Genomic DNA, 14,582 nt, shown 5'->3' on the forward strand with positions numbered 1-14,582 from the left:
TGAAAGATGATGTCAATCTACAGAATCATTCCTTCGTCGAGTTCCTTGCCGTCGGGTGCCCGCTTCCACGGTACTCGTAGAGTAACGAGGGTCGGCATACACAACGTCCACGTGACCGGGCCGACCATTGTCCCGCGAAGCCTCCCCTGGTCGGTCTAGAGACTGAAATCTTGGCAATCCGAGGAAATGTTCTAGCAAAAAGTGCTCCGCAGGCGTGTCTCTTCATTCCTCAAATATTCAACATGGGTGTCGCAAAGCGTACGCGCAAGTTTGCGCAAGTCAAGCGCGTAATTGGTATGTACTACAGCTGTCACTTCCAAACAAATATCAAAAGATTGTATCTGAACGAATCCTGCAGGCCAAAGAGATGCTCGACTCGCAAAGAACCAGCTCAAAGGCGGCGAAGAATCCAAAAAGAAAGTCGAGAGCGAGCAGCCCGTCCGCGAAATCCCACAAGTCCCATCGTCTATGTTCTTCCAGGCCAACGAAGCCCTCGTGCCCCCCTATAGCGTCCTCATCGATACCAATTTCCTCTCCCATACCGTTCGCGGCAAACTGGATCTCCAGACTTCCTTGATGGATCTTTTACTCGCAAAGGCAACCCCAATAATCACAGACTGCGTTATGGCCGAGTTAGAGAAGTTGGGCCCCAAGTACAGAATAGCATTGAGAATCGCAAGAGACGAGCGGTGGCAGCGTGTCAAGGTATGTCTCTCTATTTTTGCCTTGCCGTTAGACCAAGCATGCTAATCCTTTCCGCAGTGCGATCACAAAGGAACCTATGCTGAGTGAGTTCATACTCGGGGTTACATATTGCAGCTATAGCTGCCAGACTGTAGGGACTAATAGAATTCTAGTGACTGTCTCGTGGATCGAGTTTTGAAACATCGAATCTGTAAGTACTACCTGTCGAAGCGCACTGCATGATTTTGAAAGTAACTAATTCCCTTGCTAGATCTCGTCGGAACCAACGATCGCGACCTCAAGCGCCGCCTGCGTAAAATCCCCGGTGTCCCAATCGTCTCCGTTGCTCGTGGAAAATACGTAATCGAGAGGTTGCCAGACAACCCAGACAGTCGATAATGGTTGTACCTGAGCCGAAATTGGGCGAATCGTTTATAGGAGTGAGGGATTTCTTTTCAAGCATAGCGCGGCGTTCAAAATTCACGATTAGACTGGGCTGCACCTAGGATTTCTACATGGGAGGCTGCTCATTTCTAGCTGCCCGGAAGTAAGATGGAAGAAAGTGAGAGACTGGGATACACCGAATTCCATTGATTTTTGCTATTACCTGGTAATCCAATAACACACATCCACGTTAAGAGCAGATTGCTCATAGACAAGAACTATCGGTTCGATTGACACATGAAATGGAAGCTTATAGCATATTCACCTGCGTATGCGGGAATGTCACGTTTGTAGCACAATCTGATGAAACAAAATACATTGGTTATCCATACATTCTACCGCGGAACGATAGGAAATCGCTTGGTCTCGTTAGTTTGGCCGTTACAAAGATAATACATAATCAACATAAGATACTCGGATCTCTAAAGGAATCGATGCGAACCACCATGGCGCCGTCCAGGATCACTCATTACCCTCAACTCCAAAATCTACAAAACCCCCATTTCGACAATACCGTCCAGCAACGCCGCCAGCCCGCCCACTTTCGCCAAAGTGCCCACAGTACTACTACTATGCTTCTTTCTGTGACTACTAGAAGACGGCCTCCTGCTTCTAGATCTATGGCTTCGCTCCCGGTTTTTCTCACGTGGGGGTTTGAGCCCATTGTTCTCGGAGTCGGACGTTGTGGATGTACTAGAGTAATGTTCTGAACGGTATGGCTGATACTCGGGTCGATACACTGGAGTGGGTTGTGGCTGTCTGGGCGGAAATTGGGGGTATTGAGGTGATAAGGGAATACGACCGTGACCTGCGGGGCTGGGGATGGCGGAGGTCGGGCTGAAGGGCGGCGGGGGTGGTAAAGGAAAGTACGATGCAGGTTGGGCAGGGTAATGCATGGTCTGTAATGGCTGATGGCCTGGACGAGGTGGAAGTTGAGGATTCACATTGTGCGGAATCGGTCCCGGCGGTGGTGGTGGATAATGTGTTCTAGGACCAGGCATTGATGAGGATCGATCGAGCGGTGGTGGTGGCGGATAAGCGTAAGCAGTCCGTGATCGCTCCAAAGGAGGATGAGTTTTCTGGGTCGTTGGCTGCAGGCTCGCAAGAGGGGTACGGTCTTGATCTCTGTCACGGACAGGTCTCGACGCCGAGGGCCGTTCGAATGAAGAGCGGCGTGGCGGAGGAGGGGACGGTGGTAGATTTTGTCGATAGATTTCGACTGTTCTTTCGACAAGACGCTGAACCTGGGCAAAGGTTAAGGCTTGGTCAATCTTAAAGCATGCCTCCAGTTTCGTTCGCCGATCATCTTGACGTGACTTTTGAAGTTGGTGATATTCAAATCTTGCTTCTTGGATGGCTTCCTTGCAAACCCATAACGCCGATATCTCTGTCCAGCTTCTCCTGTCGGAGAACGCAAACGACGAGGGCTTCTCAGTATTCGTATCTTGTACCGTGCCATCGATATAGTCCCAGTAGTATGAGCCTGAAACGAGCCGCCATGGAATCTCAAGAGAGATATCTTCATCTTTAACCTTTGCCTCAACAGCTGCTGCAGCTTCGACGGGTAGACTAGCAATGCTGGATCGTGGAGATGCCCCATAAGAGGAAACGGGCGATATCGGTGCTGTCGGGCCAAATTTTGAGGTTGGCACAGGAATGGGAAGAGTGGTATTCTCAGTGAACAGAGGCTGAACACTACCCGGTCGACGAGGAGTCGGCGTTCCTATTTTGGTGCCGTCTTCACGTAGATATTCTGCTTCGTCGTCACTGTCGGACTCGACAGTGGGTTGTTGAGTTTCCCTTTGTTCTGCTAACCGCTGTCGCTCGATATCAGATATATTGTCATGTAGTTGACGTAGTCTAGTCCATGTGCTCAGTACGTGGTCCGCATGGGATCCGGAGATCGCGCAAATCGACGGCATCCAAGCCTCTTCCTGGGCGTCAGCGGTGTCTAGGCTTATGATAGATTCATGCTGATACTGAACGAGATCCGTGGGCGTTAAGCTGTTCTTCTCCGGGAGTGTAAGGCTTTGGGAGCTGTCGCCTTCCGTTATCAATCGTTCGTTGACACGTGACGAATGGTAAAGGCTTGACGCGGATAGAATGGCAATCTGCTGCTCGATCACCAGGCTTTCGAGCTGGTTCTTCTCATTTGTCACGGCGGCCTCTGCGCGCTTCGGGGAAATGGACGGCTGAACCCTGTTGTGTGATTAGGCGATATATTCATGCTGAGAGAAGGGATGAAAAATACCTCGCCCATATTATACTTTGGGCAGTGAACAAGGTCTGCAACACGATCCTAATTGTGCATTTGAGCGCTTCGAGGTGAGCATAGATATATCGGAACCGCGCCAGCTCCTCCTCGGATAATTGAACAGCATCCCTTTGATGATGGCCAGGCTGCTCTTCATATTTTCCCGCGTGGGTTTCTTGATGTGTAGTCGTCTTATCGCTGATTTCGTCTAACACGAGGCTACATTGGTCGAATAAATCGTGAAGTACTTGAATGGCCTGGTCCTACGTCAACACCATGTTGTAAATACAATAATCGAACAACGGTACCTCGGCCGAGGGCAAGCTGTCATCCTGTCTTATAATCGTACCTATCTGCTTGACCGTAAGGGAGAAGTTGCTGACGGACTTTGCAAGCTGACACAGAAATTTGCCATCTCTTGCCGTGGCAGCATGCTTATAAAGATCTAGGGATAGTGCCGAACCTCGTGAATAGAGGGCAAAGATGGCGCCGAAATCTGCCATCAAAATAGTGTTTGCGGAAGGATTATATCACATAAGAGAGGAAAGCAAATTTTCATCTAGAAATATTTAACAGAGATGTAGCCTCGAAGAAAGTCGAATGGTGGGAGTTTTTGATGTCGGCGGGTCAGCGTCATAGTATGCAAGGATATGCAGTTGCAGTTAGGGCTACGATGTTCCAATTGGTCCCCGGTGAACGAGAATGGGCAACGAATTGCATTGGATGGGCGGCGATGATCGTAATACAATAGCCGAACGTTCGCATGAGGGGTGGAGCATCTGCTTTTCTAGCGAGTGGCTGAGTGCAGAGGGACACCAGGACAGAGGGGAACAGAGGGAACCATCCCGAACCTGTGCTGCAACCCGTAGCCCCATGACTACGACCACGCGGTGTCCTCCAACAAACCTATCACCCGGGGGCCAGAGGCCCTGTCACTTTGTCACTCAGCCTTACCAGTCCAGTTACTCGAGTATGTTGGCGTAGCTTAAGAATTTCCGGTGAGGAAAACCTTGATGCAAGCAAACCTCAACCTTTATGCCTTTGTCCCAGCCTAACAGGGCACAGGGGTCAGGACAAATCGATGGAAACGTTCTCCAGATACAAACTTTACAAGGGTATCGAGGAGATCATCGGCTCCGCAATCATATGCCGGACGAGACATTTGACAATGGCGTATTTCAGGGTGAACGAAAGCCTGGCCAATGTTTCAAGCAAAGGAGTTCAGCGGTACAACAATGTACAACTGATTTCTCTCTTTCTCAGTTTGAAGGCTTTAAAGGGTTCGATGACAAACTTCCAAGGTAGAAAGTATACAACGACCTTGCAAGTGACTGCTTCCTTGACATCCTCAGCCTGAGACGACAAGAATCGAGACATTGTGGCTCTAACACTTAGGTACACCATGACTACCTTCAAAAATGATAGAGTCTCGAGCAACCTCATGGATGCCTTGTATCCACCTCGTATTTACTCAACTATCATTGTTATTGAAGGAGACATGCTGCAAGCTTTTTGGTTCGTGGACGGCACTCCGAAGGTCATGTGACCGACTGGTCACTCTTTGTCATGTGACTAACCATACTCGTATTAGAAGAATTTTTGTAACTCACATGCTTTTTTTGGGAGTCATGCCTATATAACTTTAAAGACATTGGTTCAGTGGCTCTCCATCTTTTTTCACAAATTTTTCCCAAGATGGCTGACACGATGACTACCCCAAACTCCCTGTCGAGGGAGTACGACAACCAAGCACAGGATAGTAGCCCGGAATCGAGTAATGGCCGAGCAATTGTTCTTCATCCCAACTCTCGGAATCATGGGATTTGGTCGTTTTCACGAGGCACGATTATAACAGCAGCTTTCGCTCTTCTGCTTGGCCCTCTCACATTTTTCTGGCCGCAGCAGCAGCCTTGCGATCCAACAGATTATGCCGAACGTACCCGGAGAATCCTCAAACAGACACCGTATGTGCAAAGGATTTCGTTCCATTTTCTTGTTTCTATAGTTAGCCATGCTGATTCTCTGTGAACAAGTTTGATTGATGGCCATAATGATCTCCCATTGATGTTTCGATTGGAGCTGCGAAACCAAATTTATGACGAACGGTTCGACTTTAACAATAGACTTCTTGGCCATACCGACCTCTCTCGTATGAGGCAAGGCATGATGGGTGGTCAGTTCTGGAGCGTTTTCATCGATTGTGATGCTAAGCAGAAGCACTTCGAGGATCCATCGGTACGTTCAACGTCAAAATTCCGTGACTCACACACTAAATTTGTTCTGTGAATAGTGGGTCGTTCGAGATACTCTAGAACAAATAGACGTAACACATCGTTTCATTGAACAATACCGGAAGGATTTACAGTTCTGTGATACTCCAAGTTGTGTCCGTAAGGCCTTTCGATCCGGCCGCATTGCGAGCATGATAGGCATTGAAGGTGGGCATCAACTCGGTAGCAGCATTGGAAGTGTTCGACAGATGTATAGCCTTGGAGCTCGATACATGACGCTCACTCATAATTGCGACAACGCCTTTGCAACCTCAGCAACTACTGTAGCCACCGGAGGGGTTGATCATGGGCTGACCAAACTTGGAAGGGAGGTAATCGAAGAAATGAATCGCCTGGGCATGATGGTGGATCTGTCCCATGTTTCTCATCAGACTATGCGAGATGTTTTGGGCATAGCGAAAGCTCCTGTCATATTCTCACACTCAGGTGCGTATCAAACAACACAGCATCTTCGCAACGTTCCGGACGACGTACTGCGCCAACTCAAATACAATGGAGGTGTTGTTATGGCGGTATTCCTGAATGGCTTTCTCAATAAGGAGAACCCATCAGCTGCTACAATCCACGACGTCGTGGATCATATCTTCCACATTGCGGACGTTTGCGGGTGGGATTGCGTTGGAATTGGAGCAGACTTTTTCGGTCCATCATTCGCACCTACTGGTCTGGAAGACGTTTCAAAGTATCCAAATTTGATAGAGTTGGTGATGCAACGCGGTGCAACAGATTCTCAAGCCCAATCATTGGCGGGAGAGAACATCCTTAGGGTCTGGGAACAGGTGGAGAGAAAAGCCCAGCAGATTCAAGCCACCGGCAGGAAACCTATCGAGTCGGAATATAGTGAAAGGGAGTGGACTAAAGGGTTTGCAGAAGATCCCTACATGCTCAGGGGAAGCCGTGAGAGGCTTGCAGCAGATGCGCCACCAATGCCTGATGTTTACAACACCGGAAAGAAGACTGATACCTCAGGGCCGTAGAACGTTTGAACTACAGCTATTATTCTATGTATATTTATTGATTATTTCAAGAAGTTATATTGGCTAGGAGAGTCCGACTTTCACGGTCACGTAGTCGTTGAAGTTCGACTTGCTGTTGATATACGTCCTCCTGGTCAATCAAAAGAATCGGCAAATTTCAGTCGTGGGATCAGGGTATCCCATGTGGTGATCTCATATCTTATCTCCATTCATAGGTAGAGCAAGAGGTATGAAAGATACATGCTTTACTCGGGTGCGACTTCAGGACTGGCATTCACGTCGTCTGCACAACTATTCGGTGATACAAATGTGGACGCCGAAGAACTTTGCACCCGAAAAAGGATTCTTACTGCTTATTTCTGATGGTCTGGCAAGCATCCTTCCATCTTCATAGAAAGTTGTTGGGTTCTCAATGAGTAGCAAGATTTCTTTTTCACGTTCAGCGAAACCATGTATCACCAATATATTTATCATTCCCACGCAACTTAGTACATTCGCTGGTGTTTCAATATAAGTATCTCTGTATACACAGTATTAATACATTCATTCCGGAATATTATGGGTATAACTGGTCTTCTTGTTCTGTTTGGGTGTTCTCTCGGGAAGCTCGCCCTACCACAACCATCCTTTCTTTTTACTACTTTCTCCGACTTGTTCCTTCATCTCTCCAGGAACGTGTGTCTCGATTTTCCCTTTCGTTGCCTCAATTTGCTTAACGACTTCGACCTTGAGCTGATCCTTTAAATCTCTGATCTCGTCTATTCCGAAGTACGACAGTTAGCATACTCCGTGAACAATTTTTGCTCTTGTCGATGGCCTACATACCATCGTAGCCTCGTTTCTCCTCCAGTGTTTCCAGTTTCATCCACCCCCAATACGTGACTTGGTATGTGAAGAGCGCACCGAGAAAACATTTCACTATTGGGGAAGCAAATGATTTATAAAAGGCACCAGCTCTTGACTGGGGCTCCCGTGGTTCGGATCGTGGAGGTGGGGGCGGGGAGGTGGAAGGTGGATGCTCCGTCGCATATCTTCTGCTTCTTGCTATTGTCTGAATCGGCGCTCGGGGAACAAATCCAATTGTTCGGAAGTGAAATGCGATGGTTCGGTTCGCCATAACGTCGTTGGAAAGCTTGCGACGTGTGCTGTCTTAGGCACCAGTATTTCCAACTCTTGCCAGATGGTTATTGTGGTTCTGCTAGAGGCCAGATATGTATCAGAAAGTGCTCGAAAACACTCAGTGTTTCTTATGACTCTTTGATCGACTATTCAATCAGAAGGAAGACACCACACGTGGGAAGGGAGCCTGTTCTGCCCGTTGATATAAGTTTGAGGAGCCCACGGATGGGAAGCTATGATAACCAAATCCCTCGGAACCACAAATTCGAAGACCTCCGCTCCAGCTCCGCAAGTTTACGCACGGACCTCGAGTCTTCATCCAAAGGAACACCTTGCATCACCTAGGACCCCTACCTGCTACCTTTATATCCCCAATTCCGCCGCAACATTTCTCAGAATCCCTCGCCTTCCACGAATCTTAATCTCCAATCCAGACTTCTTTGCTCAATCTCGATAACCCCAATACCAGCAATTCGATATGGTACGCTCCCTGAATTGACATGCTCACTCCGGAACTCCATACTTACCAGTGATCAGGCGCAAACCCCCCAACAACGCGCTGCCAATGCGAAGTACGCCCGTCGCGAGGAAGCCAAGATGGGCAGGCCTGTTACGGTTGTCAAGAAGCGCGAGGACCAGAAAAGCCCAATTTCGAAGGGCTGGATAAGTACGTTTGACCGCCTCAGGCTTTGCCCACTGTTCACATGTTGATCGCAAGTGGAGGGTGGGGCGATTCAATTGCTGAAACATGCTGACAATGATGTAGTTGTTCTTGCATTCGTTCTCTGCGGTGGTTTGGTATTCGAGCTCCTTAGGATGTTCTTCTAAGCTGTAATCAAGTCCAACCGACGCAGCGTTTGCATTCCCCCTAAACGCTTTCAAAAGCTCGTTGCACAGGTCTCGCAAGGCAGGGTCTTAGAAGGGAAATATACTCGGGGGTACAAACCGCAATCGGGATACATTTATCAGCAAGCATATCCTAGGGTACACGGCGTTTAGGGCTGGAGAAACACTGGAGTCGATGCAAGCATGCGATTCCTAGCAGCATTGATATTTTGGGGCTATTTTATTCAAGCAGATATATACCACAATGCCCATGGTTTTCCAATGATTCGAGAACGGTTCGAGTCTGAATTCCAAATCTGGAGATGTGTATGCTGTGCTCCATTTCCACAGTAAATGCCGTATTTATTGGTTACTGCTCTGTGTTGGGTACACCTTCGTCCATTACCACTTGCCTCCTCTTCTTTTTCTTCTTCTTTGCTACTGTTTCGTCATCCCTCTCGCCGTCGCCGCCCACATCTCCCTCTCCAGGTTTGCTCTTCTTTTTCTTCTTCTTCTTGGCCGGCTTCTCTTCTGTCCCATCTTCTGCTCCTTGATGTCCAATGCTGTCCGCACCCTCATGTATGACCTCATGTATTGGAACATCGTCACCCCCAATCTCGGCCTTTCTGACTTTTTTCTTCTTCTTTGGCTTGACAGCGACCTCTCCCCTGGCCTCCAATCGCTCACTTGCTCTCTGCATCTCCAATCTCAATCGTTCAACTTCCATGAGTGCCTTCTTCATCTCCTGCTCCTCTTGCTCTTTCCTCTCCATCTCCAGCCGCGTCATCTTTCTACTACTTCCGGAATCGTCGTCGTCATCAAGGCTCAATGATCCTAATCCGGAGCTGTCAACCTGTAGCAAGCTCTTCTTAGCTCTGTTGGATGTTCGTGGGGTAGTGCTATTGTCACGCGATGAATCCGGTTCGCTTGGACCTAGTGTTTCGTCGCCCATGATTTCGACTCTTCGCGTAGGTTTGCGTGGGCTCCGGGAGCGGGATATCTCTTCGCCAGCACCCCGTTGAGTTGAAAGATCCAGATCCATGATCGGAATCGCGTCAATATCGACTTCCTCATTACCTGCTCTTACGATGCTTGTAAGTGGAGTGATGGTGCCAGAGCCGGACTGTCCTTCTGGATCGATATAGAATGGGTCGTCCTTATGTCGCTCGCGGCGCTCCGCCTTCCTGCGTGCAATGATATCGGGGTCTAGGTACTCTTCCTCTACAGCATTCTGATAGCTTGTAGGTTCTTTCTGCTGGCCGTCAAGACGTTCAGAGGCAGATATAGATGGTTGGGCTTCACTCGCTGCATAAGACGTGATCGGCTCGGTATATGCAGCGTACACATCGTCGTCATCGGTTTCGAATGCTGCTAGTTCAGCTTGAGCAAGAAGATTGTTCAAATTGGGATTGATGGGGGCATCAAGGTCGAGGTCATCGGGCATGGGCATGGGCACCTTCCTCTGTGCGCCAGGTGCCACAGGATTTAGCTCGGCACCGGTGAAGAGAGCAGGAATGGCTTGCGTAAGGAGAAGAGGAGGGTCGACGAAATCCTCATATGACAATGCTGTATCAGTACCGGCCGCTGCTTCAGCAGCCAACCGCATTAATTCCAAGTACTCCACTGCGCGTTCCTGGACCTCAAGGTCTGGATGTGTAGATAGCGGTTCCAGAAAATGAATGATCCTAGCCATGAGCAGCGACATTAGTGTTTTACGCTCTGGTGTCCAAGACAACTGATCACTGCCCGATATGGAGGCGAACACTTTTGGTATCGCTTGGAGGTACACTGCGAGAATCCTAGGGGGGAGCTGCGCTGACGATGAATGTAGCAACGAGGTCATGACGGGCTCTGGTTGAGCAAGGCAATTGGCGTATTCTCCAACAAGCCAAGCAGCATATTCGAGGACACGAATGCCACCATTTCCTGAAGCCGGGAACATTTGATCTCGTCGATCGACAAGGATAAGTGATTGTGCAGCATCAACAACCTCGGAGCGCACACTCTTAACACGAACAGCAACATTTTGCAGTTCGCGCCCAATTCCTCGCCCAACGTCATCTGCGTGCTCTGTATCGTCGTCTTCAGTGGCAGAAGATGCTTTTGTCGACGGTGAAACTCTGACAAGCTGTACTAGGACGTCGATATACCACTCGAAATCAGAAATATTCGCGTATGTATCCCGTGCGCACATTTCCAACACTCTTCGAATAACGCTGACTCGATAATCATCTGGCAGGGGCGGTGGCTGATTCGACCTGGATTCTGGCCGAAGAGATTCTTCCGCATCAGAATCGTCCGAGTCCCCATAAGGAACGACACTCGAGAATCTCCCGCGATCATTTGCTGGATCGTCCGCCGAAGATGCGATGGGAGCATTGCGCAACTGACGCATCAGACGCCCTACGATAGCGGTTAGATTTTCGATGTTGACCATGCCGACAACTAAATCCAGCGCAAGCATCCGTATCGAGATATCTGGATCATCAATGCATTCCAGGATAACATCTTGCTGTTGTGAAACAAGATGCGGGTGTGATCTGACAATTTTCTCAAAGGCAAGCAGCGCGACGTATTTCACTGAGACAATGTGAGCACACTGGGTCACAACAATGTTTGAAGATCTTACGGTTGGCGTCGCCTTCAATAATCATCATTCCTCTTAGCTTCCCAACGCACAAGCGAGCAACCTCCTCCCCTTCAGTCGTGCCCTCGACAGCTTCGAGAATGCCACCTTGGATGATGCCGCTGATGCATTCATAGAGTAGTGACATAGCTGAGGTTTCTCTTATGATCTTCGTGAGGGGCGGGAGGAGCTTCTTTATGAGTCGGGGTTCAAGGGGTGTTAAGGTCGCGAACTATGTCGGTGAGCAGTAGACATTGAGCGAGAACCGAGTGCCGCTTACCAGCTTTATCAACTTGATCGCCATCCAGTTGTTACCTCCCTCTACTAAAAGATCAAAGAGTCTTGGGGCAAGGGGTAAGAAATCTTGTGGTCTTCTCCATCCAAGCTCACAGACTACGTTCACAATAGCAGACGTTACGCTTGGATCCTCGTTATCGTCCTGCAATCTCTCTTTTATCTTTGGCCATGCCGGCCTTAGCGTCTCAGGGTATACTAGAGCAAGTCTATACAACGTGACGACCGTCTTTTTTCGGATGCTCGCATGGCTATGCGTTAATCGGGGCAGGAGATCTCCCAATATCGAGTTCGCCATGCTAGGGTTGATAACATGTGGAACTGCGATGAGCGGCAAGCTGATAACAGTTGGCGCGGGACTGCTTATATCCTTTTTTAATTGATTCTCTGCTAACATCAACACCTCGGTGTCTCTCCTGAATGACTGCACGGCAGCAAGATATCCGGTGCGTTTGTGGCGGTACTTGGGGGATGACATGACTTCGAGGACATTGAACGAGGCCCACGACATGTCGTGGCCGAACATTTCGAGGTACGTGAGCTTCATCAGCGCGGTGGACTTGAGGTCCATATCGTTGGACCGTATTTCCTGTCGGCATTCTTTAATGGAGGAGTTGATGTACTCTTTCTCCGAGCCTTTATGATTCCGAAGACCTCGAATGAGGTCATAGAGGGATTTCTCGAACCTACAGAATGATCAGCAACACGATTCAAACACTCTAATCTTGTCCAAGTCTTTACATCGCTGCAATCCTTCAAGGTCCCTTCCCTGGTATGCTACAAGGATGTCTGAACAGCGGAGGAGGGGTAGGTGGGCGGGACTTTGAATGGCCAGCGGGCATGACTATCGGGTGTAGAACTTCATGTGCGCAGAGTTCATCGAGATCAAAGAATCAGAGCTGCGGTTTTCAGCTTTCCGAGGTGTTTCCACAGCGTCGTTCCAGTAGTCGTGTGTCCAGCGCAACAAGTGTTGACGTGCCCACCATCCAGCGCCAGAGCCGCACATTCGCCGAGCCCAAAAGCGGAAGCTCGGGCCATCTCCAACCTCACGTCCCGTCGTTCGTTGCAACCCATGTTTCCTATCTACACCCCCATTGTATCTCCGGAGCACCATATATACCGCACATAATGGCTTCTACTTCAGCACAGGTGAATTTGCTTTCACCGCCCGACCAGATTACACCCGCGAATGCACTTGCGCTTTCCCAAAAGGCCCCAAAAATCTTAGCCTCTTCACCAACATCCTCTCTTCCCTGGCCACTATCCCTCCTCTTCTCCACAGAAACCCCCTTCAGCTGGACAATTCATGAGAATCTATTCCTTTCGAGCCTGCGCACGGGTGACGACGCCTCCGCACGCCAGATTCTCGACCGCCTCACATCTCGCTTCGGCGCCAGCAACGAGCGCATAATAACGCTTCGCGGCATCTACGACGAGTCGCAAGCCAAGGACGCAAAGGACCTCGAGAAAGTCTTCCAGGATTACGAGAATATTCTTCGGGAAGACAGCACGAATTTTGGAATCAGAAAGAGGAGGGTCGCAGTGTTGAAAGCGCTTGGCAAGACCGATCAAGCGATTACCGCGTTGACCGTTTTACTTGAGAGTAGCCCTACAGATGCAGAGGCATGGGCCGAGTTGGCTGATTTGTATGCGCAAGTTGGCGAGTGGTCGAAGGCAATCTTCTCTCTGGAAGAGGTGCTGCTGATTGTGCCAAATGCATGGAGCGTAAGTCGGAGCTTGATTCCACATCTCACTGCAATTCAAACCACTTACACCCCACCAGGCACATGCACAAGTAGCAACGTACCATTATCTTTCAACCAAATCCTCATCCGCCTCCTCGACCCCATCCCCAGCAACGACACTTCAGTCCCTTACACTCGCTCTGAAGCATTTCGCCCGCTCAATCGAGCTGAATGAATCCTACCTCCGCGGATACTATGGCCTGAAGCTTGTTTCGAAACAACTCATCTCTCTCCTTTCTGACCCTTCCTCGAACCCTTCCTCAAAACGGCCAACTGACGACGATGTTCCCGTGCCGAAGGAGGCCACCGTGAAGAAGTTGGAGGAGCTGGCAACCACCAAGTTGGCCGAGATTGTGCGATCGTACAGTAGCGGAAAGAAAGATTGGGCGGGCTACAATGAAGCAGAGGTCATTGCTACGAGAGAATTGCTTGACAGAGACGGCAAGATCGAGCGATAATTGACAGAATATTTGAATTCCAACGCGAGAGAGGGCAATAGGGGAGGGATGATGAGCCACGTCTACTTCATAGTAATGGCCATCATTTTTGAGGTTGAACATAGATAGCCAACCACACCGAACAGCATGAGAAATCCACCTACCTACATAGAGATACCAATATGAAATCCTGCAATCATCGATGGTTCTGACTGATCGTCTATGATATCACTAGAGTACTTTATCCCTTCGAAGACCTCTTCCCATTGCACCTACCTAGGTATCCACTGGGCCCAAAAAGTAATCACGGCCAATCCTCTTAATGCAACCTTACGATCAAAACCATGTACTACAAATACTACAGTGCAAAAAGCATGGCTAGGTCCATTTCTATGTCCCTTTTCTACTCCTGCAGGGAGATTAGAAGAATACGTAGTACTAATCAATCATCTATCCTAAGCCCGGAAGATTACGCACATGTGTCTATCTAGTTAATATTTAACCATTTTCCTCCTCATCAACTATAACACTATTGACCTTTTTGGGGTTCAGTATGGATGAAGACTGACTGTATGGAAGGAAAACTTTTGGCCCTTTGCTTCCGGTCGGAGAATTACATGAAGGATTCTTTCTGGGACATGTTATTTCGTTCTTGGGGAGCTGTACCTTCGATGAGATGGAATGACGTGTATGTATCAACGTGATATTACACGGCATGGCACGTAGGCAGAGGAAGAGAAGGGAAACAAAGGAGGTTAGAGGTGATGATATCGGGAAAGGGTAGACGGAAGAGTCAAAGCTAAGGACAGAAGCCGTCGTGAAGGTTCCATCACTGTTTATTTCCAGGTTATATGAGATGTTGGTTTTGTTGTAGTAGGGTGAAAAC

General features: G+C 48.9%; 6 protein-coding genes across 6 annotated transcripts; 3 read left to right on the forward strand and 3 right to left on the reverse strand.

Annotated features, from left to right (window-relative positions):
- Positions 1-58: 58 nt before the first annotated feature.
- On the forward strand, positions 59-1,434 carry BU24DRAFT_422388 (Fcf1-domain-containing protein). The gene is made up of 5 exons (XM_033527970.1): positions 59-294; positions 359-705; positions 763-788; positions 858-895; positions 956-1,434. The coding sequence occupies exons 1-5, from the start codon at positions 243-245 to the stop codon at positions 1,081-1,083; spliced, it is 591 nt and encodes a 196-aa protein (XP_033384402.1). The 5' UTR covers positions 59-242; the 3' UTR covers positions 1,084-1,434.
- Positions 1,435-1,443: 9 nt separating this feature from the next.
- BU24DRAFT_450670 (uncharacterized protein) lies at positions 1,444-3,981 on the reverse strand. The gene is made up of 3 exons (XM_033531043.1): positions 3,691-3,981; positions 3,380-3,639; positions 1,444-3,327 (listed from the first exon to the last, which is right to left on the reverse strand). Exons 1-3 carry the CDS (start codon positions 3,883-3,885, stop codon positions 1,617-1,619), a joined length of 2,166 nt encoding a protein of 721 aa, XP_033384403.1. The 5' UTR covers positions 3,886-3,981; the 3' UTR covers positions 1,444-1,616.
- A 1,096-nt stretch (positions 3,982-5,077) lies between these two features.
- BU24DRAFT_409220 (uncharacterized protein) lies at positions 5,078-6,650 on the forward strand (the record flags this gene model as incomplete). Its single annotated transcript, XM_033525905.1, has 3 exons — positions 5,078-5,346; positions 5,416-5,617; positions 5,673-6,650. The coding sequence occupies 3 exons, from the start codon at positions 5,078-5,080 to the stop codon at positions 6,648-6,650; spliced, it is 1,449 nt and encodes a 482-aa protein (XP_033384404.1).
- A 456-nt stretch (positions 6,651-7,106) lies between these two features.
- Positions 7,107-7,994, reverse strand: BU24DRAFT_422393 (uncharacterized protein). Its single transcript, XM_033527971.1, has 2 exons — positions 7,476-7,994; positions 7,107-7,408 (listed from the first exon to the last, which is right to left on the reverse strand). The coding sequence occupies exons 1-2, from the start codon at positions 7,765-7,767 to the stop codon at positions 7,263-7,265; spliced, it is 438 nt and encodes a 145-aa protein (XP_033384405.1). The 5' UTR covers positions 7,768-7,994; the 3' UTR covers positions 7,107-7,262.
- A 775-nt stretch (positions 7,995-8,769) lies between these two features.
- BU24DRAFT_391394 (Adaptor protein complex AP-3 delta subunit) lies at positions 8,770-12,490 on the reverse strand. Its single transcript, XM_033525111.1, has 4 exons — positions 12,256-12,490; positions 11,501-12,200; positions 11,224-11,452; positions 8,770-11,174 (listed from the first exon to the last, which is right to left on the reverse strand). Coding segments are annotated over exons 1-4 (3,141 nt in total). The 5' UTR covers positions 12,258-12,490; the 3' UTR covers positions 8,770-8,964.
- A 113-nt stretch (positions 12,491-12,603) lies between these two features.
- Positions 12,604-13,933, forward strand: BU24DRAFT_422396 (uncharacterized protein). Its single transcript, XM_033527972.1, has 2 exons — positions 12,604-13,239; positions 13,298-13,933. Exons 1-2 carry the CDS (start codon positions 12,643-12,645, stop codon positions 13,715-13,717), a joined length of 1,017 nt encoding a protein of 338 aa, XP_033384407.1. The 5' UTR covers positions 12,604-12,642; the 3' UTR covers positions 13,718-13,933.
- The last annotated feature ends 649 nt before the right edge of the window (positions 13,934-14,582 follow it).

This window comes from Aaosphaeria arxii (genome assembly GCF_010015735.1).
Source record: "Aaosphaeria arxii CBS 175.79 unplaced genomic scaffold BU24scaffold_4, whole genome shotgun sequence".
NCBI classification, from domain to species: Eukaryota; Fungi; Ascomycota; class Dothideomycetes; order Pleosporales; genus Aaosphaeria; species Aaosphaeria arxii.

Coding starts and splice junctions, on each gene's coding strand:
- BU24DRAFT_422388 (XM_033527970.1), top strand. CDS start 243: ATGGGTGTCGCAAAGCGTACGCGCAAGTTTGCGCAAGTCAAGCGCGTA. Junction 706..762: donor AGCGGTGGCAGCGTGTCAAG/GTATGTCTCTCT, acceptor TCCTTTCCGCAG/TGCGATCACAAAGGAACCTA. Junction 896..955: donor AGTTTTGAAACATCGAATCT/GTAAGTACTACC, acceptor TTCCCTTGCTAG/ATCTCGTCGGAACCAACGAT.
- BU24DRAFT_450670 (XM_033531043.1), bottom strand. CDS start 3,885: ATGGCAGATTTCGGCGCCATCTTTGCCCTCTATTCACGAGGTTCGGCA. Junction 3,640..3,690: donor ACAGCTTGCCCTCGGCCGAG/GTACCGTTGTTC, acceptor ACGTAGGACCAG/GCCATTCAAGTACTTCACGA. Junction 3,328..3,379: donor CAAAGTATAATATGGGCGAG/GTATTTTTCATC, acceptor ATCACACAACAG/GGTTCAGCCGTCCATTTCCC.
- BU24DRAFT_422393 (XM_033527971.1), bottom strand. CDS start 7,767: ATGGCGAACCGAACCATCGCATTTCACTTCCGAACAATTGGATTTGTT. Junction 7,409..7,475: donor GGAGAAACGAGGCTACGATG/GTATGTAGGCCA, acceptor ACTTCGGAATAG/ACGAGATCAGAGATTTAAAG.
- BU24DRAFT_391394 (XM_033525111.1), bottom strand. Junction 11,453..11,500: donor CGATCAAGTTGATAAAGCTG/GTAAGCGGCACT, acceptor TCACCGACATAG/TTCGCGACCTTAACACCCCT. Junction 11,175..11,223: donor TATTGAAGGCGACGCCAACC/GTAAGATCTTCA, acceptor ACATTGTCTCAG/TGAAATACGTCGCGCTGCTT.
- BU24DRAFT_422396 (XM_033527972.1), top strand. CDS start 12,643: ATGGCTTCTACTTCAGCACAGGTGAATTTGCTTTCACCGCCCGACCAG. Junction 13,240..13,297: donor TTGTGCCAAATGCATGGAGC/GTAAGTCGGAGC, acceptor ACACCCCACCAG/GCACATGCACAAGTAGCAAC.